The sequence below is a fragment of the Gobio gobio genome, assembly GCF_949357685.1.
Source record: "Gobio gobio genome assembly, chromosome: 10".
Classification (NCBI taxonomy): domain Eukaryota; kingdom Metazoa; phylum Chordata; class Actinopteri; order Cypriniformes; family Gobionidae; genus Gobio; species Gobio gobio.
In genome coordinates, this window is record NC_137116.1 from 52852420 (window position 1) to 52878148 (window position 25729).

At 40.7% G+C, this 25729-nt stretch overlaps 1 protein-coding gene across 1 annotated transcript in view; it reads right to left on the reverse strand.

Moving 5' to 3' along the window:
* grm6a (glutamate receptor, metabotropic 6a) overlaps positions 1–25729 on the reverse strand; it is a 177071-nt gene that overhangs the window by 60697 nt on the left and 90645 nt on the right. The window contains exon 5 of the mRNA XM_079827992.1: positions 20596–20750. Within this exon, the coding sequence (XP_079684118.1) occupies positions 20596–20750 (155 nt within the window). The remainder of the gene's footprint in view (positions 1–20595; positions 20751–25729) is intronic.

The window sequence follows — 25729 nt, forward strand, 5'->3', positions numbered from 1 at the left end:
CCGACCAACAGGAAGTCAGATATTTTGGTTTTAAGGTGAATTTTTGGTTAAATCGGGGTCTGAGTTTTTACGTTCTCCTCGTAGGCGATTTATTCAATCTCCACCAAACTCGGTCAACATGAAACAAAGATACGGAAGATGCTAAAATGCGAACGGATTTTGGATATCTCAAACGGTGTTGCCATGGCGAGGGATTAAATAAGGACAAAAAAGGGGAACAGAAATTCTCTCATATCTTGTAAAATCATATTTTGATTTCAATTAAATTAAGATTGTATGTTTGGCAATTGAACTTAGATTAATTTTAAATGACTATACTATTTTTCAGATGAATATATATATATATATATATTTTATAAATATTTATTTGTAATGTATTGTGCCTGTGTGTGCCCTCCCCTCAATGAACACAAGATGGCAGCATTGTGTTAGTTTTGAAACAGGATAAAAAAAAAACATTCCATCTCTTCAGGGATTTGTCTGTGTGTGTGTGTGTGTGTGTGTGTGTGTGTGTGTGTGTGTGTGTGTGTGTGTGTGTGTGTGTGTGTGTGTGTGTGTGTGTGTGTGTGTGTGTGTGTGTGTGTGTGTGTGTGTGTGTGTGTGTGTGTGTGTGTGTGTGTGTGTGTGTGTGTGTGTGTGTGTGTGTGTGTGTGTGTGTGTGTGTGTGTGGACCGGTAATCCCTGATGTTGGGTGCTGCCCCTTTAAGGACGTTGTTCCGGTGAGCCCAAGTGATGTGATCGTGCAGGAAGAAGTGCAGGGAAAAACAAACTGAACTTAGAGAACTGAGTGAGAAAGCCATGTTGATCTCAAATGAAGATTTGAACATTTAATAATTCCAGCTAAAACTATTATCTTACATTATATTCCCAGCGTGGTGAGTAGTGTTATGTTGTTTAAGTGTTGTGATGGTTTGTGTATCACTATGAAGATCGCTATTTGCGATTAGCGCCTAAACGCCTATATGTTATATATTTGTTTTGTTTTAGACATTTACAGTTTGTATTGCCTGTAAAATATGTTGCATTTAGTTAAACAAAGTTTAATGCTTAGTACACAAAGCTGATGTTACAATGTTTTAGAAACGTATTTGGTGATGTGAACATTACTAGATAATAATTGTGAATTGTTTTGTGTTTGCAGTTTGACCACACACGCACACACATAAATGTGCACAAATACTCAACTAAAGTACCACCAAACTCGGTCAACATGAAACGGAATGACTATACTATACTTTTTTAAGACCTTCTCAAAATATTTAAAGACCTCATCGGCGATGAGAACTACTGTTGAGCAATAAAATAAAAATATATAATCATAAGCTATAACAAAAATATATATTAAATTAGGTGAGTGGATAGTTAAAAAAATTTGCAATTACAAAAAGTAATTCTTGAAAAAACATCTCTGGACTAATTTTATAAAATCTAAAAATGTTAATGAAAAGGTACAAATTACTTTGTGTTCTTATTAAATACATTTATAAAAAAAACAATTTATATTTAATTTATATATGAATGTAAATAATTATATGGGCCTACACAAATAATATAACATTTCAAGATTTATAGTTTATTGTAAACGTAATGTGCAGCTCTGTAAAGGGGCAACAAATATATGATAGATACGTGAGAACAAGATTTTTTTTAATCATCTTTAAGTGCACAAAACTATGAAAATATATGAAGGCGTGGCACAATGCGCTTATGCGCATCCCGGGTGCAGAATGATGCGCTTTAAGCAACATGGAGTCAGAGGGCGCAGTGCAGCGCGAGTGCACATTAAAAAGTTCACGGCATAAAGAGACGATGAGCGTTGAGCGCACAAATCCTAGTCTACTATGTATATCGGTCGGTTTCTTCACAGTTTTAAATTCCGGTTATTGTGCGTGTGATGCCTTGTGTTGTCACCCGGGTAGGGAGCACAACATCGTTCAGAAACCGCTAGATAAACTCCAGGAAGATAAATTATTTTATCTGCATATCAAGTATTACAACGGGAATATATCATCTTGGAGTGAGCTTTACCGAGCAGCTGACTGACTGTAACCAAACATGACGCGCAGTTTGAATGCTGAACGGAGAATGATGGACAGCTACAGCGGAGGAAAGACATTCAGCTATGGAATGGCTTTAGATGACTTTGTACTAGCAAATCATAAAATACTAATAATGATTGCTGAAAGATCATGTGACAATATATATTTCTGATGATTATTTAATTACCACGACATGCCTAATCTGAGCAAGTGACTGCCTGTCTTGAGTTTTGTCGACAGACGGAGGTGGCACGAAATGTGACGGAGGCGGCCGCTATGCAGGAAAAACCATAGAAAAACCCTGCGGTCATTGTTTAAACTCATCCTACTCCAACCCGGAGTCCACAAATTTACATTTCCCCATTTCGGAGTCTGTTTCGCAACGTGTGGAGGGCGACACATCACCTAACTGCGCATTTCGCAAAATACGTGACATCACCCATAGACGGTATGCGCGCCCGAGCTGATCTCACTGACATATCACTATTCAGACAGGACTAGTTTTTGTAAATTATATTTGAGTTACAATTCTCATCACCCAACATCTGTGATTTCAAATATATTCAAAATAATGTTTTCAGAGATTGAAGTAAAAAAAAACGTTCTCCCACCATTTAGATTTTATTTCTTTTTGTTGTTAAAATCTTGTGAATCTTGTTCAATGTGCAGATTGCCTCTCTCTCAGTCCTTCCCCTCCCCCCTCACTCTCAGGCTCACCCTGGGTGTGTGTGTGTGGGGGGTCTCTCTCTCACCCTGTGAGTTTGTGTGTGTGCCTTTCTCTCTTGATGATGATAATTTACCCCTTTCATATCATAGACTATCACAAATAACTATCACTTGTGAATAAGTAAAAAAAGAACTATACAAATACCTTGAATTAAATACTGGCCTTCTGGACTTATAACATTTTGAGCAGGAAAAGATAACTTTTCACATATTTGAAAGAGATCTATTTCATCCCATGACATTAAAAATCATCTACATTTAAATTACATCATGGGTGTGGCTTGTGGTGATAGTGGCACCAGCTGCTGCAGTAAATGTGACATATTCGAGCGATTTAAAAAAATTATCCTGTTTAAATGCATATTGCCTGCCGTGCACAGTTAAGCTGATGCCACCGGCGTGGCGGTGCCACCGGCTTGGGCCCGTCATCGCTGCTCGCAGCTTTAATTAGGGCCCAAGCCCTGAAAGGGCGCAGAGCCCTATTGTTCTTCCTCTGTTTCTTATTAGGGCCCAAGCCCTGAAAGGGCGCAGAGCCCTATTGTTCTTCCTCAGATTATTCTTTGTTTTTTTTTTTTTTTTTTTTTTTATTTTTTTTTTCGACTTCTCGGGTACTTTTGGGGCACTTAACATGCTCGAAAACTCTTGAAACTTCGCACAGGCGTCGGAATGCGCGGCCATCAGAGCCGGGCTGAAGCTGGTACCCGGGCGTGGCAGGGGGGCTCGACAGCGCCCCCTTAAGTGGGGTCTGAAAACTTGGTCCATATATCAAACACACTTGCACGTACATGTATGAAACTCGGTACACATATAGACCTCATCGGGCCAAACAACTTTCGTGCTCATAGTTATGCGTCAGCCCAACAGGAAGTGAGCTATAATCGGTTGTTCGGAAAACCCATGCTCTGGAATTTAATATACTCCTCCGAGGCCATTGTTTCGATCATCGCCAAACTCGGTCAGCATGAAGAGAACATATCCAGGATGCTAAATTGCGAGCGGATTTTTGATATCTCAAATGGTGTGGCCGTGGCGAAGCAACGAATTTATGGCGAGAAAAGGGAAACAGGAAGTGTGTTATAACTTGTGCAAACATTGACTGATTTGGATGAAACTTCAGCTGTGTGTTTGTTGTAAGAGGCCGATCACATGGATATGACTTTTGTGAGTCAAAGTTATAGCGCCACCAACTGGCAGCAGGAAGTGTGTCACTTTCAAAAATGCTTTGAATCACCATCTTATTTTCACCCCATTTACTTCAAACTTCATCAGTATAATGTGAAAACATGAGAGATAGAGACGTATGAAATGGATTCCTGAAATTTCAAATACTGTTGCCATGGCAACGTGTCAAAGTTTAATAATCTTTTGGCTGTTCTGAGGCTCTTAGCATGCTTGAAATTGCTTGAAACTGCTTGAAACTCAACACACACATCAGAGATGTCAGTCAGTACACATGGACAAATCCTCAGAAACGGGCGGGGATGAGGGGCTCTCTAGCGCCACCTTTTGACAAAAGTGAAGGGCTTCGTTTCATCTACAATCACCAAACTCAGTATATATATTGACCTCATCGAGCCGGACAACTTTCTAATTTACAGTCATTAGCTCCGACCAACAGGAAGTCAGATATTTTGGTTTGAAGGTAAATTTTTGGTTAAATCGGGGTCTGAGTTTTTACGTTCTCCTCGTAGGCGTTTTATTCAATCTCCACCAAACTCGGTCAACATGAAACAAAGATACTGAAGATGCTAAAATGTGAACGGATATTGGATATCTCAAACTGTGTTTCCATGGCGAGGGATTAAATAAGGACAAAAAAGGGGAACAGAAATTCTCTGTCTGCTGCTCTCCCCTCAATGAACACAAGATGGCAGCATTGTATTAGTTTTGAAGCAGGATAAAAAAAAAACTTGTTTCTCTCTCTCTCTCTCTCTCTTGTTTGTGATTTATGAGGACACAAATTTGTATAAAAAAGATTTTTTGTTCCCCTTGACAAAAAAGGGGAACAGAAATTGTCTCATATCTTGTAAAATCATATTTTGATTTCAATTAAATTAAGATTGTATGTTTGGCAATTGAACTTAGATTAATTTTAAATGACTATACTATTTTTCAGATGAATATATATATATATTTTATAAATATTTATTTGTATAATGTATTGCGCCTGTGTGTGCCCTCCCCTCAATGAACACAAGATGACACAAAAAACATTCCATCTCTTCAGGGATTTGTCTGTGTGTGTGTGTGTGTGTGTGTGTGTGTGTGTGTGTGTGTGTGTGTGTGTGTGTGTGTGTGTGTGTGTGTGTGTGTGTGTGTGTGTGTGTGTGTGTGTGTGTGTGTGTGTGTGTGTGTGTGTGTGTGTGTGTGTGTGTGTGTGTGTGTGTGTGTGTGTGTGTGTGTGTGTGTGTGTGTGTGTGTGTGTGTGTGTGTGGACTGGTAATCATCACGTTATGGGGACAAAATGTCCCCACAAAGATAGCAATATCCGAAATCCTCATCCTTGTGGGGACATTTTTAGGTCCCCATGAGGAAAACATCTTATAAATCAGACTAAGTGATGTTTTTTGAAAATGTAAAATTGCAGAATGTCTCCTGTGAGGGTTAGGTTTAGGGGTAGGGGCAGTGTAGGGGGATAGAATATACGGTATGTACGGTATAAAAACCATTACGCCTATGGAAAGTCCCCATAAAAGATGAAAACCAAACATGTGTGTGTGTGTGTGTGTGTGTGTGTGTGTGTGTGTGTGTGTGTGTGTGTGTGTGTGTGTGTGTGTGTGTGTGTGTGTGGACTGGTAATCCCTGATGTTGGGTGCTGCCCCTTTAAGGACGTTGTTCCGGTGAGCCCAAGTGATGTGATCGTGCAGGAAGAAGTGCAGGGAAAAACAAACTGAACTTAGAGAACTGAGTGAGAAAGCCATGTTGATCTCAAATGAAGATTTGAACATTTAATAATTCAAGCTAAAACTATTATCTTACATTATATTCCCAGCGTGGTGAGTAGTGTTATGTTGTTTAAGTGTTGTGATGGTTTGTGTATCACTATGAAGATCGCTATTTGCGATTAGCGCCTAAACGCCTATATGTTATATATTTGTTTTGTTTTAGACATTTACAGTTTGTATTGCCTGTAAAATATGTTGCATTTAGTTAAACAAAGTTTAATGCTTAGTACACAAAGCTGATGTTACAATGTTTTAGAAACGTATTTGGTGATGTGAACATTACTAGATAATAATTGTGAATTGTTTTGTGTTTGCAGTTTGACCACACACGCACACACATAAATGTGCACAAATACTCAACTAAAGTACCACCAAACTCGGTCAACATGAAACGGAATGACTATACTATACTTTTTTAAGACCTTCTCAAAATATTTAAAGACCTCATCGGCGATGAGAACTACTGTTGAGCAATAAAATAAAAATATATAATCATAAGCTATAACAAAAATATATATTAAATTAGGTGAGTGGATAGTTAAAAAAATTTGCAATTACAAAAAGTAATTCTTGAAAAAACATCTCTGGACTAATTTTATAAAATCTAAAAATGTTAATGAAAAGGTACAAATTACTTTGTGTTCTTATTAAATACATTTATAAAAAAAACTATTTATATTTAATTTATATATGAATGTAAATAATTATATGGGCCTACACAAATAATATAACATTTCAAGATTTATAGTTTATTGTAAACGTAATGTGCAGCTCTGTAAAGGGGCAACAAATATATGATAGATACGTGAGAACAAGATTTTTTTTAATCATCTTTAAGTGCACAAAACTATGAAAATATATGAAGGCGTGGCACAATGCGCTTATGCGCATCCCGGGTGCAGAATGATGCGCTTAAAGCAACATGGAGTCAGAGGGCGCAGTGCACCGCGAGTGCACATTAAAAAGTTCACGGCATAAAGAGACGATGAGCGTTGAGCGCACAAATCCTAGTCTACTATGTATATCGGTCGGTTTCTTCACAGTTTTAAATTCCGGTTATTGTGCGTGTGATGCCTTGTGTTGTCACCCGGGTAGGGAGCACAACATCGTTCAGAAACCGCTAGATAAACTCCAGGAAGATAAATTATTTTATCTGCATATCAAGTATTACAACGGGAATATATCATCTTGGAGTGAGCTTTACCGAGCAGCTGACTGACTGTAACCAAACACGACGCGCAGTTTGAATGCTGAACGGAGAATGATGGACAGCTACAGCGGAGGAAAGACATTCAGCTATGGAATGGCTTTAGATGACTTTGTACTAGCAAATCATAAAATACTAATAATGATTGCTGAAAGATCATGTGACAATATATATTTCTGATGATTATTTAATTACCACGACATGCCTAATCTGAGCAAGTGACTGCCTGTCTTGAGTTTTGTCGACAGACGGAGGTGGCACGAAATGTGACGGAGGCGGCCGCTATGCAGGAAAAACCATAGAAAAACCCTGCGGTCATTGTTTAAACTCATCCTACTCCAACCCGGAGTCCACAAATTTACATTTCCCCATTTCGGAGTCTGTTTCGCAACGTGTGGAGGGCGACACATCACCTAACTGCGCATTTCGCAAAATATGTGACATCACCCATAGACGGTATGCGCGCCCGAGCTGATCTCACTGACATATCACTATTCAGACAGGACTAGTTTTTGTAAATTATATTTGAGTTACAATTCTCATCACCCAACATCTGTGATTTCAAATATATTCAAAATAATGTTTTCAGAGATTGAAGTAAAAAAAAACTTTCTCCCACCATTTAGATTTTATTTCTTTTTGTTGTTAAAATCTTGTGAATCTTGTTCAATGTGCAGATTGCCTCTCTCTCAGTCCTTCCCCTCCCCCCTCACTCTCAGGCTCACCCTGGGTGTGTGTGTGTGTGGGGTCTCTCTCTCACCCTGTGAGTTTGTGTGTGTGCCTTTCTCTCTTGATGATGATAATTTACCCCTTTCATATCATAGACTATCACAAATAACTATCACTTGTGAATAAGTAAAAAAAGAACTATACAAATACCTTGAATTAAATACTGGCCTTCTGGACTTATAACATTTTGAGCAGGAAAAGATAACTTTTCACATATTTGAAAGAGATCTATTTCATCCCATGACATTAAAAATCATCTACATTTAAATGACATCATGGGTGTGGCTTGTGGTGATAGTGGCACCAGCTGCTGCAGTAAATGTGACATATTCGAGCGATTTAAAAAAATTATCCTGTTTAAATGCATATTGCCTGCAGTGCACAGTTAAGCTGATGCCACCGGCGTGGCGGTGCCACCGGCTTGGGCCCGTCATCGCTGCTCGCAGCTTTAATTATTATTATTATTATTATTTTATCGACTTCTCAGGCACTTTTGGGGCCCTTACCATGCTCAAAAACTCTTGAAACTTTGCACACACATCGGAATGCGCGGCCATCAGAGCCGGGCTGAAGCTGGTACCCGGGCGTGGCAGGGGGGCTCGACAGCGCCCCCTAAAGTGGTGTCTGAAAACTTGGTCTATATATCAAACACACTTGCACGTACATGTATGAAACTCGGTACACATATAGACCTCATTGGGCCAAACAACTTTCGTGCTCTAAGTTATGTGTCAGCCCAACAGGAAGTGAGCTAATATGGGTTGTTCTGAAAACACATGCTCTGGAATTTAATATACTCCTCCGAGGCCATTGTTTCAATCAGTGCCAAACTCGGTCAGCATGAAGTCAAGACACAGAGGATGCTAAATTGCGAACGGATTTTTGATATCTTAAACGGTTTGGCCGTGGCGAAGCAACGAATTTATGGCGAGAAAAGGTAAACAGGAAGTGTGTAATAACTTGTGAAAACATTGACTGATTTGGATGAAACTTCAGCTGTGTGTTCGTTGTAAGAGGCCGATCACATGGATATGACTTTTGTGAGTCAAAGTTATAGCGCCACCAACTGGCAGCAGGAAGTGTGTCACTTTCAAAAATGCTTTGAATCACCATCTTATTTTCACACGATTGACTTCAAACTTCATCAGTATAATGTGAAAACATGACAGATAGAGACATATGAATGAATTCCTGATATTTCAAATAATGCTGCCATGGCAACATGTCAAAGTTTAATAATGTTTTTGACTGTTTGTGTGCCCTCCCCTCTATCACCAAAAGGGGGCAGTGTTGTATTATTTTTGAAACTCCCTTTCTCTCTCTCTCTCTCTCTGTGCTTGCTTATGTGATTTATGAGGACACAAATGTGTATGATGACATGGCTATTGGTATTACAACGTAGTGGTTAATGTGGACATGAACTATGACACTATATCACTACAGAACTCATTTTCTAAATGACATTTGAGTTACAATTCTTTTCACCTGACAGCCGTGATTTCATGTACTCATTCAGACAGAACTCTTTTTTTTTAAAACAGAGGAGTGTGAGTGTGTTTTCTATACATGTGCTTTACAGAAGGTCATGTGCTGTGTTTGCAAAGATCACTTTTGACACATTTGTCTTTAAATTCATTATTTACTGACATAGTTCAAATTTATAAAAAAAAAAAAAAAAATTCACATTATTTTCTACAAGTGTCTGTTTATAAGTGTCTTTTTTCACAGAAAGTTTGTTTGAACGTGAATATTTGTATAATTCAGTTTCTGAGTTTTTACGTTCTCCTCGTAGGCGATTTATTCAATCTCCACCAAACTCGGTCAACGTGAAACGGAAGCTTAACGCATTAAAAATATTTAACGCAAATAACGCAGCGTCCGTTTTTATATCCATTTTTGCTTAGCGTTACATGATCACGCTCCTATTCATGTAAATGCTTCCAAGCGCGACAAGACACAAGAGAACACGCTGTATGCCAATGTCCTGTGTGTGTGTGTGTGTGTGTGTGTGTGTCAGTGTCCTGTCTGTGTGTGTGTGTGTGTGTGTGTGTGTGTGTGTGTGTGTGTGTGTGTGTGTGTGTGTGTGTGTGTGTGTGTGTGTGTGTGTGTGTGTGTGCAGGCCCGTCGCGACAAGGCAGGCAAACCAAGCAATTGCTTGGGGCCTCGAGCTGGCCTGGGGCACCAAGACAGCGACAGGTTAAGAATAAAATGAAACGACAAACTGTGTGAGCGCCCCATTGATAGTCAATGCAGTAAAGTGCAATGACACTGTTATCGGGATCCCCCTTAAGGGGCCCCTCTCAGAAGTCGCTGACAGCAGCCAGCCAACAACGCGATCTCTGCTGTCGGCAAAATACAAAATCTTCGGATTTGAAGCGGAATTTTATGCTTCAGGAAGCCAGAAAAGAAAAAAGAGAAAGGAAGAGGAGGATAAGAAAAAACAAGATAGTGGTATGTGATAAATTACACTGGATAAAATAGCTCTACTTGTCTTGTACAAAAATGGTGTAAGTTTGCAGCAGGTGGGCTAGCAAAAATATGTTTATGTTAGCTATCGTTACCTGTCTGATGGCAAATGCTGCTTGTAACGAACAGTTAGTTCAACTTTTTTTTCGAACAGACGGAATGACATGAGATTGCTATAGCTTTGTAATATGTTTTGATGAAAGTGGCATAGCATGCTATACTAACTATTATTTATGCTATGCATAAATAACCTGGAATAGTTAATATAGCATGCTATATTAACAATTATTATAAACATTATTTAACCAGAAAGAGGCAGAGGAACATGATTTTTTTCATAGCTTATCTTAATGTGCTAGTGTCGGGATATATACGGTAGTGACAGTTTGCAAATATGACATTATTTTTATAAGTTACCAATGGATCTTGAACAATTACTTTATTCTGTGGCAATTTTTACACTGTTACATTTTGAAGTACAGTATCAGGACAACCCACATGTTTGACTGGTACTGTTTACATGTTTTACTGGTACTGCCCACGTTTTACTGGTACTGTTTATTAAACTATTTAACAAGGTATTATAGTCATCGGTTGCAACTTTACAATAACCATCCAGATAATGTTTATAGACAGTTTACAAAACAACTAGTAACCCTAAAGTATTCCCAAAGTGTTAGGAATATCTGGTCCGTCTATCTATGTAAATGTAATGTTTATAGATGTTTAAAAAATGGTTACTTAAAGGTTTAAAAAAAAAAATGTAATGATACAGTGGTGTTTTTTGCAAATGTTTTCAAATTTTATGCACAGTATTTGCAACAACAGTATTTGCACTGTAAACCTTTTTATTAATATATAGTGTGGGTGAACTTAAACTGTATGGCTATGCTGCGGTGTGTGTGTGTGTGTGTGTGTGTGTGTGTGTGTGTGTGTGTGTGTGTGTGTGTGTGTGTGTGTGTGTGTGTGTGTGTGTGTGTGTGTGTGTGTGTGTGTCTGTCAGTGTCCTATCTGTGTGGATGCGTCTCATGTCAGCTAATCAAGGGACACTGACACACACACACACACACACACACACACACACACACACACACTCGACGCATAGATAGACTCGCGTCAGTTTCCTGCTCACATCGAGTTCTCTTTTGCTCTTGAACAAACAATAACACAGAGGATTTTGAGTATTCTCATATTAGAGTCTTAAATTAGTTAAATAACGTCTTAAATGAACTTTAAAGAGTTGTGAGGAAATGAGATGCGCGGGACCGCGCGTGAGATCCGCGGTTGTTCTTAAAGTGACAGGAGCACTGATGATGCCTGTCATTAATGTTCATCAAAGAACAACGGGAATAGAGAAAATTGTAGCTTTAATGATGATTCATCTATATTTCATTTATTATTTATGCAGTTAAGGAAGGTTTGATAACTATTACATTTCTGTATAACAGGGAAGGCCATGGGTAAATATAACATTTATTATTTTGGGATATAATCATGGTATATATAACATAATATATATATAACATATATAGGTGGAGGGGTGTTTATTACAACATAATCATGGTTTATGAAGACATTTCATGTGTCCCCGTAAATCAAAATAGCTTTAACAGCATATTAAACAATTTTTTAATAAAAATGTAAAAATGCAGAATGTTTTCTGTGATGGTAGGTTTAGGGGTAGTGTGTGTGTGTGTGTGTGTGTGTGTGTGCGATATGTAGGCTTAGGGGTAGTGTAGGGGGATAGAATGTACAGTTTGTACAGTATACAAACCATTAAGTCTATGGAATGCCATCTGCCTGTCTTTCCCCTTCCCCCTCTCTATCTGTGTGTGTGTGTGTGTGTGTGTGTGTGTGGGGGGGGGGGGGTCTCTCTCTCACCCTGTGAGTTTGTGTGTGTGCCTTTCTCTCAGTCCTTACCCTCCCCCTCACTCTCACTCTATCATTGTGTTTGTGTGTGTGTGTGTGTGTGTGTGTGTGTGTGTGTGTGTGTGTGTGTGTGTGTGTGTGACTTTCTCTCTTGATCATAATTTAACCCTTTCATATAGGCTATCACAAATAACTATCACTTGAAATAAAAACGTCATGTGATGTGTTTGCCAAGATCACGTATGATGCACATGTCTTTAAATTAATTATTTACTGATATAATATAAATGTATTAAAACATAAATTTCACATGATTTTATAAAAGTGGCTATTTATAATAAACTTCCATAAAATGTAGACACGCATCTTACTCTTACCTGACACTGATATTAAAATCATCTTTGCAGTTTCTGTGATTTGGCTCCATTTATACATTTTTTATTAAAAGAAATTTATTGGACCACCCATATTGAAATGAAAGCATGTTTTATGGTGCATAAGATTGGTGCACAAACGGTAGCTAAGGTAGCTCAAAAACACATGAAGAGAAGTGTTAGAATAAAACAACATCAGCATTCGAATGGTATTCTGAACTCATTCCAATTTGACCTTTGACATAATCTGACATGAAATTCATATAAATTTAATTGATCTCATAGATGTGGCTGTTGTGGTTTGTGGTCATAGCAGCACCAACTGCTGCAGTTAATGTGGTGAATTCAGATGACTTTGACATAGTCCTTTTATGTTTTCCCATTTTAAATGCCTATTGCCTGCCGTGCACAGTTAAACTGATGCCACCGGGGTGGCGGTGCCACCGGCTTGGGCCCGTCATCGCTGCTCGCAGCTTTAATTATTATTATTATTATTATTTTATCGACTTCTCGGGCACTTTTGGGGCCCTTACCATGCTCAAAAACTCTTGAAACTTTGCACACACATCGGAATGCGCGGCCATCAGAGCCGGGCTGAAGCTGGTACCCGGGCGTGGCAGGGGGGCTCGACAGCGCCCCCTAAAGTGGTGTCTGAAAACTTGGTCTATATATCAAACACACTTGCACGTACATGTATGAAACTCGGTACACATATAGACCTCATCGGGCCAAACAACTTTCGTGCTCTAAGTTACGTGTCAGCCCAACAGGAAGTGAGCTAATATGGGTTGTTCTGAAAACACATGCTCTGGAATTTAATATACTCCTCCGAGGCCATTGTTTCAATCAGTGCCAAACTCGGTCAGCATGAAGTCAAGACACAGAGAATGCTAAATTGCGAACGGATTTTTGATATCTTATACGGTTTGGCCGTGGTGAAGCAACGAATTTATGGCGAGAAAAGGTAAACAGGAAGTGTGTAATAACTTGTGCAAACATTGACTGATTTGGATGAAACTTCAGCTGTGTGTTCGTTGTAAGAGGCCGATCACATGGATATGACTTTTGTGAGTCAAAGTTATAGCGCCACCAACTGGCAGCAGGAAGTGTGTCACTTTCAAAAATGCTTTGAATCACCATCTTATTTTCACCAGATTGACTTCAAACTTCATCAGTATAATGTGAAAACATGACAGATAGAGACATATGAATGAATTCCTGATATTTCAAATAATGTTGCCGTGGCCACATGTCAAAGTTTAATAATGTTTTTGGCTGTTTGTGTGCCCTCCCCTCTATCACCAAAAGGGGGCAGTGTTGTATTATTTTTGAAACTCCCTTTCTCTCTCTCTCTCTCTCTGTGCTTGCTTATGTGATTTATGAGGACACAAATGTGTATGATGACATGGGTATTGTATTACAACGTAGTGGTTAATGTGGACATGAACTATGACACTATATCAGTACAGGACTCATTTTCTAAATGACATTTGAGTTACAATTCTTTTCACCTGACAGCCGTGATTTCATGTACTCATTCAGACAGAACTCTTTTTTTTAAAACAGAGGAGTGTGAGTGTGTTTTCTATACATGTGCTTTACAGAAGGTCATGTGCTGTGTTTGCAAAGATCACTTTTGACACATTTGTCTTTAAATTCATACTGACATAGTTCAAATTTATTTAAAAAAAAAATTCACATTATTTTCTACAAGTGTCTGTTTATAAGTGTCTTTTTTCACAGAAAGTTTTTGTTTAAACGTGAATATTTGTATAATTCAGGGTCTGAGTTTTTACGTTCTCCTCGTAGGTGATTTATTTAATCTCCACCAAACTCGGTCAACGTGAAACGGAAGCTTAACGCATTAAAAATATTTAACGCAAATAACACAGCGTCCGTTTTTATATCCATTTTTGCTTAGCGTTACATGATCACGCTCCTATTCATGTAAATGCTTCCAAGCGCGACAAGACACAAGAGAGCGCGCTGTATGCCAATGTCCTGTCTGTGTGTGTGTGTGTGTGTGTCAGTGTCCTGTCTGTCTGTGTGTGTGTGTGTGTGTGTGTGTGTGTGTGTGTGTGTGTGTGTGTGTGTGTCAGTGTCCTGTCTGTCTGTGTGTGTGTGTGTGTGTGTGTGTGTGTGTGTGTGTGTGTGTCCTGTCTGTGTGTGTGTGTGTGTCCTGTCTGTGTGTGTGTGTGTGTGTGTGTGTGTGTGTGTGTGTGTGTGTGTGTGTGTGTGTCAGTGTCCTGTCTGTATGGATGCGTCTCATGTCAGCTAATCAAGGGACACTGACACACACACACACACACACACACAAACACACACACACTCGACGCATAGATAGACTCGCGTCAGTTTCCTGCTCACATCGAGTTCTCTTTTGCTGTTGAACAAACAATAACACAGAGGATTTTGAGTATTCTCATATTAGAGTCTTAAATTAGTTAAATAACGTCTTAAATGAACTTTAAAGAGTTGTGAGGAAATGAGATGCGCGGGACCGCGCGTGAGATCCGCGGTTGTTCTTAAAGTGACAGGAGCACTGATGATGCCTGTCATTAATGTTCATCACAGAACAACGGGAACAGAGAAAATTGTAGCTTTAATGATGATTCATCTATATTTCATTTATTATTTATGCAGTTAAGGAAGGTTTGATAACTATTACATTTCTGTATAACAGGGAAGGCTATGGGTAAATATAACATTTATTATTTTGGGTTTATGTAAAGATTTTTTTAAGTTCACTTAAATTAAAAGTTGTTTTTTAAAGACTAATAAATGTTGAAATTGGGAGCTTTCAGTTATACTGTAATGTAACGTCATTAATGTTTCATAGAGAATTTAGTATCAGTGATACTGGCCTTCATTCATAAAAAATGACAATACAACACATATTTACAATATGCTGTCTTTAAATTGTTTCTAAATTAATTTGGAGAGTAACTGAAATTATTACAATATCAAAATATTACAAACTTAAAATATTAAAAACTTGCGATTAATCGTGATTAATTACAGAAAAAAATTTGATTAATTAGTTAATTTTTTACTTTACAGTCATTAGCTCTGACCAACAGGAAGTCAGATATTTTGGTTTGAACGTGAATATTTGTAATTTGTAATATTTGTATTCAGAAATGCGTGTGTTGGAGGGGTGTTTATTACAACATAATCATGGTTTATGAAGACATTTCATGTGTCCCCGTAAATAAAAATAGCTTTAACAGCATACTAAACAATTTTTTAATAAAAATGTAAAAATGCAGAATGTTTTCTGTGATAGTAGGTTTAGGGGTAGTGTGTGTGTGTGTGTGTGTGTGTGTGTGTGTGTGTGTGTGTGTGTGTGTGTGTGTGCGATATGTAGGCTTAGGGGTAGTGTAGGGGGATAGAATGTACAGTTTTTACAGTATACAAACCATTAAGTCTATGGAATGCCATCTGCCTGTCTTTCCCCTTCCCCCTCTCTATCTGTGTGTGTGTGTGTGTGTGGGGGGTCTCTCTCTCACCCTGTGAGTTTGTGTGTGTGCCTTTCTCTCAGTCCTTCCCCTCCCCCTCACTCTCACTCTATCATTGTGTGTGTGTGTGTGCCTTTCTCTTTTGATCATAATTTAACACTTTCATATAGACTATCACAAATAACTATCACTTGAAATAAAAACGTCATGTGATGTGTTTGCCAAGATCACGTATGATGCACATGTCTTTAAATTAATTATTTACTGATATAATATAAATGTATTAAAACATAAATTTCACATGATTTTATAAAAGTGGCTATTTATAATAAACTTCCATAAAATGTAGACACGCATCTTACTCTTACCTGACACTGATATTAAAATCATCTTTGCAGTTTCTGTGATTTGGCTCCATTTATACATTTTTTATTAAAAAAAAATTTATTGGACCACCCATATTGAAATGAAAGCATGTTTTATGGTGCATAAGATTGGTGCACAAACGGTAGCTAAGGTAGCTCAAAAACACATGAAGAGAAGTGTTAGAATAAAACAACATCAGCATTCGAATGGTATTCTGAACTCATTCCAATTTGACCTTTGACATAATCTGACATGAAATTCATATAAATTTAATTGATCTCATAGATGTGGCTGTTGTGGTTTGTGGTCATAGCAGCACCAACAGCTGCAGTTAATGTGGTGAATTCAGATGACTTTGACATAGACCTTTAATGTTTTCCCATTTTAAATGCCTATTGCCTGCCGTGCACAGTTAAACTGATGCCACCGGCGTGGCGGTGCCACCGGCTTGGGCCCGTCATCGCTGCTCGCAGCTTTAATTATTATTATTTTTCTTATCGACTATTTGGGCACTTTTGGGGCCCTTACCATGCTCGAAAACTCTTGAAACTTTGCAGATACATCGGAATCTGCGGCCATCAGAGCCGGGCTGAAGCTGGTACCCGGGCGTGGTAGGGGAGCTCAACAGCGCCCCCTACAAAAAAATTGGTCCATATATCAAACACACTTGCACGTACATGTATGAAACTCGGTACACATATAGATCTCATCAGGCTGAACAACTTTCGTGCTCTAAGTTATGCGTCAGCCCAACAGGAAGTGAGCTATTATGGGTTGTTCGGAAAACGCATGCTCTGGAATTTAATATACTCCTCCGAGGCCATTGTTTCGATCGGCACCAAACTCGGTCAGCATTAAGACAAGATATTCAGGATGCTAAATTGCGAGCGGATTTTTGATATCTCAATCGGTTTGGCCGTGGCGAAGCAACGAATTTATGGCGAGAAAAGGTAAACAGGAAGTGTGTAATAACTTGTGCAAACATTGACTGATTTGGATGAAACTTCAGCTGTGTGTTTGTTGTAGGAAGCCGATCGCAAGGATATGACGTTTGTGAGTCAAAGTTATAGCGCCACCAACTGGCAGCAGGAAGTGTGTCACTTTTTTAAAAAAATGCTTTAAATCACTGTCTTATTTTGACTCGATTGACTTCAAACTTCATCAGTATAATGTGAAAACATGGCAGATATAGACATATGAATGGATTTCTGAAATTTCCAATACTGTTGCAATGGCAACGTGTCAAAGTTTAATAATGTTTTTGGCTGTTTGTGTGCCCTCCCCTCTATAACCAAAAGGTGGCAGTGTTGTATTATTTTTGAAACTCCCTTTCTCTCTCTCTCTGTGCTTGTTTTTAGTGGAAATGGGCAAAGCCTCAGAAATGGGTGTGTTGGAGGGGTGTTTATAACAACATAATCATGGTTTATGAAGACATTTCATGTGTCCCCGTAAATCAAAATAGCTTTAACAGCATACTAAACAATTTTTTAATAAAAATGTAAAAATGCAGAATGTTTTCTGTAATGGTAGGTTTAGGGGTAGTGTGTGTGTGTGTGTGTGTGTGTGTGTGTGTGTGTGTGTGTGTGTGAGTCTGTGTGTGTGTGTGTGTGTGTGTGTGTGTGTGTGTGCGATATGTAGGCTTAGGGGTAGTGTAGGGGGATAGAATGTACAGTTTGTACAGTATACAAACCATTAAGTCTATGGAATGCCATCTGCCTGTCTTTCCCCTTCTCTCTATCTGTGTGTGTGTGTGTGTGTGTGTGGGGGGGGGGGGGGTCTCTCTCTCACCCTGTGAGTTTGTGTGTGTGCCTTTCTCTCAGTCCTTCCCCTCCCCCTCACTCTCACTCTATCATTGTGTGTGTGTGTGTGTGTGTGTGTGTGTGTGTGACTTTCTCTCTTGATGATCATAATTTAACCCTTTCATATAGGCTATCACAAATAACTATCACTTGAAATAAAAACGTCATGTGATGTGTTTGCCAAGATCACGTATCATGCACATGTCTTTAAATTAATTATTTACTGATATAATATAAATGTATTAAAACATAAATTTCACATGATTTTATAAAAGTGGCTATTTATAATAAACTTCCATAAAATGTAGACACGCATCTTACTCTTACCTGACACTGATATTAAAATCATCTTTGCAGTTTCTGTGATTTGGCTCCATTTATACATTTTTTATTAAAAAAAATTTATTGGACCACCCATATTGAAATGAAAGCATGTTTTATGGTGCATAAGATTGGTGCACAAACGGTAGCTAAGGTAGCTCAAAAACACATGAAGAGAAGTGCTAGAATAAAACAACATCAGCATTCGAATGGTATTCTGAAATCATTCCAATTTGACCTTTGACATAATCTGACATGAAATTCATATAAATTTAATTGATCTCATAGATGTGGCTGTTGTGGTTTGTGGTCATAGCAGCACCAACTGCTGCAGTTAATGTGGTGAATTCAGATGACTTTGACATAGTCCTTTTATGTTTTCCCATTTTAAATGCCTATTGCCTGCCGTGCACAGTTAAACTGATGCCACCGGGGTGGCGGTGCCACCGGCTTGAGCCCGTCATCGCTGCTCGCAGCTTTAATTTTATGTTGTTATATTTTGTAACATTATAAATGATCAAGTTAATGCATCCTTGCTGGATAAAGTATTCATTCTTTTTAACCTCTTAAAATTCAAGGACCCTGATAAGGGTGACAGGAATGACATCAAGTATATACTTTAAATTTTAGCTCTGACCTCAAATGTGGTACCATTTGAAAGCTTAGAGTCTCTACTTTCTGGAGATATGCATCACTTTGGCATTTGTTTTACACTAAGTAACTTCTTTACACTAAATTACTCTGGGACCATTTCCACCTTGATTTGGCCCCAAATTGAAAAGCTCCCCATACCCACATACAGTGTCTCTAAATACACAATTTTGGTGTCATTTTACAGGAAACCCTTTGAAGTTACACAAAACACCGCTAAAAGTGACAAACATGTGAGTATATGTTGTCTGAGCTGTTATAACCCAATCAAATACTGATGGGTAAAATCAATCCCGTCCTACATTTCATCCTTATACAATAGCTATTTTACTCAGAATTGTCACAATATGGTAGTAAAGTTGGTTGCAACTTCTATTTCTGCCATGTACACTATCGTTCAAAAGTATGGGGTCAGTAAGATTTTTGTAGCCTCCTTAGCTCTGGGACAATTTTGGGGGATTTCCGCCTGGATTTGGCCTACCCAAATTGAAAAGCTTCCCATACCCACATACAGTGTCTCTAAATACACAATTTTGGTGTCATTTCAAATCCTTTGAAGTTTCATAAACCTCTGCTAAATGTGACAAACATGTGAGTATATGTTGTCTGAGCTGTAATAATCCCCCCAAAAAGAGGCGCTTTTTGATTTTTTGGTTATAAAGGTGTAGGCCCTGTGAGCTCTAGCACCCTGCAGACAGTTTGGTTTGTTTCCACTCGATTCCAGAAAATACTGGAAAGTCTGTATTCTGTATCATGTATGCAAGATTTATTCAAATGGATCTGAAGGGAGGAATATTACCTTTTTTATTTAATAAAAATACCCATATACAGTGGTATAAATGCAATATCCCTTAAAAAGTTATAGTTTTATGTTATAAGTTAAGCTATAGTCCCTTATAAGTTTCATAAACCACTGCTAAACGTGTCAAGAGTATATGTTGTCTGAGCTGTAATAAAAAAGAGGCGCTTTTTGATTGTTTGGTTATAAATTCATTTTTTATTTTTTTGGTTATAAATTCTTTTTTGAAAGTGTATATCTCAGGCCATGTGTGCTCTAGCACCCTGCAGACAGTTTTGGCTATTTCCAGCATATTTCAGTAAACACTGGAAAAAATAATATTGTGACACTGGGATATTGCATTTATTACAGCTCAGACAACATATACTTACATGTTTGTCACATTTAGCAGTGGTTTATGTAAATTCAAAGGGTTTGAAATGACACCAAAATTGTGTATTTAGAGACACTGTATGTGGGTATGGGAAGCTTTTCAATTTGGGTAGGCCCCAAAATTGTCCCAAAGCTATGGAGGTTACAAAAATCTTACTGACCCCATACTTTTGAACGATAGTGTACATGGCAGAAATAGAAGTTGCAACCAAATTTACAACCATATTGTGACAATTCTGAGTAAAATAGCTATTGTATAAGGATGAAATGTAGGACGGGATTGATTTTACCCATCAGTATTTGATTGGATTGTGAAAAGGGAGCGTTGCATAATAGATTGAGTTTGAACACATTGCAGACATCAAGTGAGCACATCACAGGAAGAGCAATTTGAATGCACAAATCATTCACAATAAAATCAGTAACATGCATTTATTTTATGGCGACTTAAAAGATGCATAATATATTCCAAACCATCAATAGATGCTCTCTTGGGCAGAATGGTGACGGCACCCTCAGCCACTTCCTCCTGGTCCAGGATCGGAGAGCTCTTGGCCCCCCAGCTGTCTGATCCCACAAATTTAAAATGACCAGTCAAATTGGACTTCTTCGCAGCCTCCAGGACCTGCCTGGACAAGCAACAGCACAATTAGTCTGTTTATACAGAAAATTATTTACAAAATATTGTGAAAATGTGGGGAACATCAACATGAAACGCCGTTAACAACCCACTGCACTTCTGTTGTGTACACAAGTGTTCTTTTGTGTTTCAAGCAAGCGGCAACCTCCCGCAGTTTCTCTTGAAGCCAATACGGACGACTGTGAGGGGGGTGAATTTATTTATAACTCATTCGTTTACATTATATAAAGCTTTAAAGTCCTGCATAATTAAGGGCGTGGCCACTTTGAGTGACCTTTTTAGTCATCACATCACCTCAGCTCCGCCCACATCCCGCCCGTTTGCCCATTTTCTATTATCCGGGAGTGACGCGCTGCCAAGATGGCGATGGCCAGCTCGACCCGACTTTACACTTCAAAACTGCTCTTCAGAATCCTATGGGTGACGTCACGGACACTACGTCCATATTCTTTTACAGTCTATGGTTTCAATGTGTTGTCAAATTAGACTTTTTAAACCTATGTCTAAAACTACTCAGAATTACCTTTGTATGAACATGCACATAATACAAAATTCAAATTTAGCAAATTAAAAAAAAATATTAAAATAATTCATAAATTGCTAAATTAATCTATTTTATTTAATCATTTAATTTGTATTATTTTCACATTTTTTTAATTTATGTATTTTTATTCAATTGAATTCAAGTTTATTTATACAGCACTTTTTACAATACATATGGTTTCAAAGCAGCTTTACAGAACATTTTTGTATTAATTTTACAGTAAAGTAGTATTTTGCCATCACGTCTATTGCGCTCTCAAAACTCTGGCCAGCTGATAATACCGAGAATATCAAAATCAACTGCAGGCGGTCGATCCTTTTCCTATTTAGCACCTAAACTCTGGAACAGTCTTCCTAGCATTGTTGGGGAAGCAGACACACTCTGTCAGTTTAAATCTAGACTAAAAACACATCTCTTTACAATGGCATACACATAGAACATAGATCAATTTCTGTATTCAAATCAGTTAAATGATTGTTAGGCTGCATTAACTAGGTCTGGGAACCGGGAACACTTCCCATAACACCTGATGTACTCGTTACATGATAAAAAAGATTAGCATCTACACTAATGTTAGTCTCTCTGTTTATCCCAAGGTTTACTGTAGTCAGCCGGATCCAGATCAGATGGTGGACCTGCGCCTAAACACAACCAAAGAATCCCTGAAGGCCCTGTGACGGCCCCCTTCCCTTCCCCTCTATACAGATAAAAACACATATGCACACATACGTATTCAAACACGCTTGCCTATAGGCTGAATGTGTAATGCTTGCGTAGCCTACATGCCGTCACCATTTTCACGGATTCGCCATTTTAAGGGTTGCACTGGGATGATGATGGTATAGTTTCAAAACTATTAAACCTATTTCATGGTTTGCATTCTCTGGCCACCAAATGCTGTTGGCGTACGGATGGAGTCCAGGAGCGCATTGGGGATTGTGTTGGTGTTGTTTAAATAGCACCAAATTAAATAACTAATCAGCTTTTACAACAGAAATTAATCAAAAACTTTTCTTCAAAAACTTAATTAATTTCCTATCATCACTGTATGTAACGAGTTACTCCACTGGAGGCAAGTTCAAGGACCCATGTGCAGTTATTTTATTTACAAACATCAAACAAAGACTTGACTTGACTTAGAACCACTCACCTACAGCGGGTAACAACATTAATAACAGACAAAGACACATGGCAAACATGAGGGCTTAAATACACACACTAATGACAAGACAAGTGACACCTGTGAACAGTGATTAAACAATGAACCAATGACAGGACAAGACACAAGATCACATGAGGGCATGGGAGTCACATGACAATGAAACATGACAAAACCAGGAAACTGAAAGGACAAGACAAACTAGAAACATGACAGTAAACTTGATGAACTAAACACATGAAACATGAACCAACACCAAAACACCCTGTGACAGATCCCCCCCTCTATGGGCGGCCCCTGACGCCCAAACAACACCAAAACACCCATGGCCTAACAGAAAGTCTTAACAAAAAGTCTTGGGGGGCGGTCTTGGGGGAGGGATGGTGGGCCAGGCCCGTGCAGGGGCACCGGACCCAGACATGACATGGCCGGGCCTGGGAGCGTGGGCGGACCTGGACCCTGTGGCGTGGGCGGACCTGGACCCTGTGGCGTGGGCGGACCTGGACCCTGTGGCGTGGGCGGACCTGGACCCTGTGGCGTGGGCGGACCTGGACCCTGTGGCGTGGGCGGACCTGGACCCTCGGGCGTGGGCGGACCTGGACCCTCGGGCGTGGGCGGACCTGGACCCTCGGGCGTGGGCGGACCTGGACCCTCGGGCGTGGGCGGACCTGGACCCTCGGGCGTGGGCGGACCTGGACCCTCGGGCGTGGGCGGACCTGGACCCTCGGGCGTGGGCGGACCTGGACCCTCGGGCGTGGGCGGACCTGGACCCTCGGGCGTGGGAGGACCTGGACCCTCGGGCGTGGGAGGACCTGGACCCTCGGGCGTGGGAGGACCTGGACCCTCGGGCGTGGGAGGACCTGGACCCTCGGGCGTGGGAGGACCTGGACCCTCGGGCGTGGGAGGACCTGGACCCTCGGGCGTGGGAGGACCTGGACCCTCGGGCGTGGGAGGACCTGGACCCTCGGGCGTGGGAGGACCTGGACCCTCGGGCGTGGGAGGACCTGGACCCTCGGGCGTGGGTGACCATGGCGGCAACGGCAGTTCACCGGGCCATGGCGGCAACGGGAGTTTATCAGGCCATGGCGGTAACGGGAGTTCATCAGGCCATGGCGGTAACGGGAGTTCATCAGGCCACAGAGGCGGGGCCTTCATGGCCTCCATGTACCCCTTGCCCCCCCCCAAAATTTTCTTGGGCGGGACAGCGGGGCCGTGGGCTGGAGCCTGGACGGGGCCTTGGGCTGGAGCCTGGACGGGGCCGTGGGCTGGAGCCTGGACGGGGCCTTGGGCTGGAGCCTGGACGGGGCCTTGGGCTGGAGCCTGGACGGGGCCGTGGGCTGGAGCCTGGACGGGGCCGTGGGCTGGAGCCTGGACGGGGCCTTGGGCTGGAGCCTGGACGGGGCCTTGGGCTGGAGCCTGGACGGGGCCGTGGGCTGGAGCCTGGACGTGGCCGTGGGCTGGAGCCTGGACGTGGCCGTGGGCTGGAGCCTGGACGTGGCCGTGGGCTGGAGCCTGGACGTGGCCGTGGGCTGGAGCCTGGACGTGGCCGTGGGCTGGAGCCTGGACGTGGCCGTGGGCTGGAGCCTGGACGTGGCCGTGGGCTGGAGCCTGGACGTGGCCGTGGGCTGGAGCCTGGACGTGGCCGTGGGCTGGAGCCTGGACGTGGCCGTGGGCTGGAGCCTGGACGTGGCCGTGGGCTGGAGCCTGGACGTGGCCGTGGGCTGGAGCCTGGACGTGGCCGTGGGCTGGAGCCTGGACGTGGCCGTGGGCTGGAGCCTGGACGTGGCCGTGGGCTGGAGCCTGGACGTGGCCGTGGGCTGGAGCCTGGACGTGGCCGTGGGCTGGAGCCTGGACGTGGACTTGGGCTGGAGCCTGGACGTGGACTTGGGCTGGAGCCTGGACGTGGACTTGGGCTGGAGCCTGGACGTGGACTTGGGCTGGAGCCTGGACGTGGACTTGGGCTGGAGCCTGGACGTGGACTTGGGCTGGACTCACTGGGGTGGAGAGTACTGTGGGAACGTGGAGCTCCTCATCCACCGTTCCCACAGTAAAAGATGAGCCACTCAGCTGAAGTGCAAAGTCAATATACTCTGCCAATGACCAGTGGATCTTGCCTCCAGGAAGTCTGGAGCTAATAGGCTTATTTAAACCAAAACGAAAAATGTCTTTAAGCGCCACGTCATTAAACTCAACTAAGTGACAGAGTCCACAAAATTCCTCCACGTAGTTCTCTATGGCTTGATCACCTTGGCAGAGCTTGAGCAGAGAAACAACTGCTGGGTCCATTTTGGAGGTCTGTTATTCTGTAACGAGTTACTCCACTGGAGGCAAGTTCAAGGACCCATGTGCAGTTATTTTATTTACAAACATCAAACAAAGACTTGACTTGACTTAGAACCACTCACCTACAGCGGGTAACAACATTAATAACAGACAAAGACACATGGCAAACATGAGGGCTTAAATACACACACTAATGACAAGACAAGTGACACCTGTGAACAGTGATTAAACAATGAACCAATGACAGGACAAGACACAAGATCACATGAGGGCATGGGAGTCACATGACAATGAAACATGACAAAACCAGGAAACTGAAAGGACAAGACAAACTAGAAACATGACAGTAAACTTGATGAACTAAACACATGAAACATGAACCAACACCAAAACACCCTGTGACACTGTAAAGCTGATTTGAAGCAATATGTGTTGTAAAAAGCAATATATAAATGAAGGTGACTTGACTTATCAGCCATAGATGATGAGTGTGTCAAAGTAATGTCCATATGGCAGTAATACACAGCTATAATATAATACATGTTATGCCAAATATTCAATTAAGCAGTTAATATTGTGTAGTTTTCGTTGATCCAAAGTTGCCATGATTTGGAGACTTTGCAAGTGTTGGTGCCATCTGAAATCTTTACACAGGCTGGATCCAAACTGGAGCTGAAGCATTTTTTAACCGGAACATGACCAACGTCCAAATGAATTAAAATCTGAATAATTGTCCTCTATGAGATTGACACAAATGTAATTTGCCTGTAAATGTAAAAATAAAGTCGGGGGGAAAAAAGACTGTAAGACTGTATTGTATCATTCAAAGCACACCTACAATCATAAATGTATAAACGTCTCTAAATGAAAAGACCTTCATGAAATTCAAATATATCAAATTGTTAGTTAGAGTGGCACTTAACCAAGTTATTATGAATTAAGCAATTCAGTTATGCATTTGAAGATGTGGTTGACAATTCAC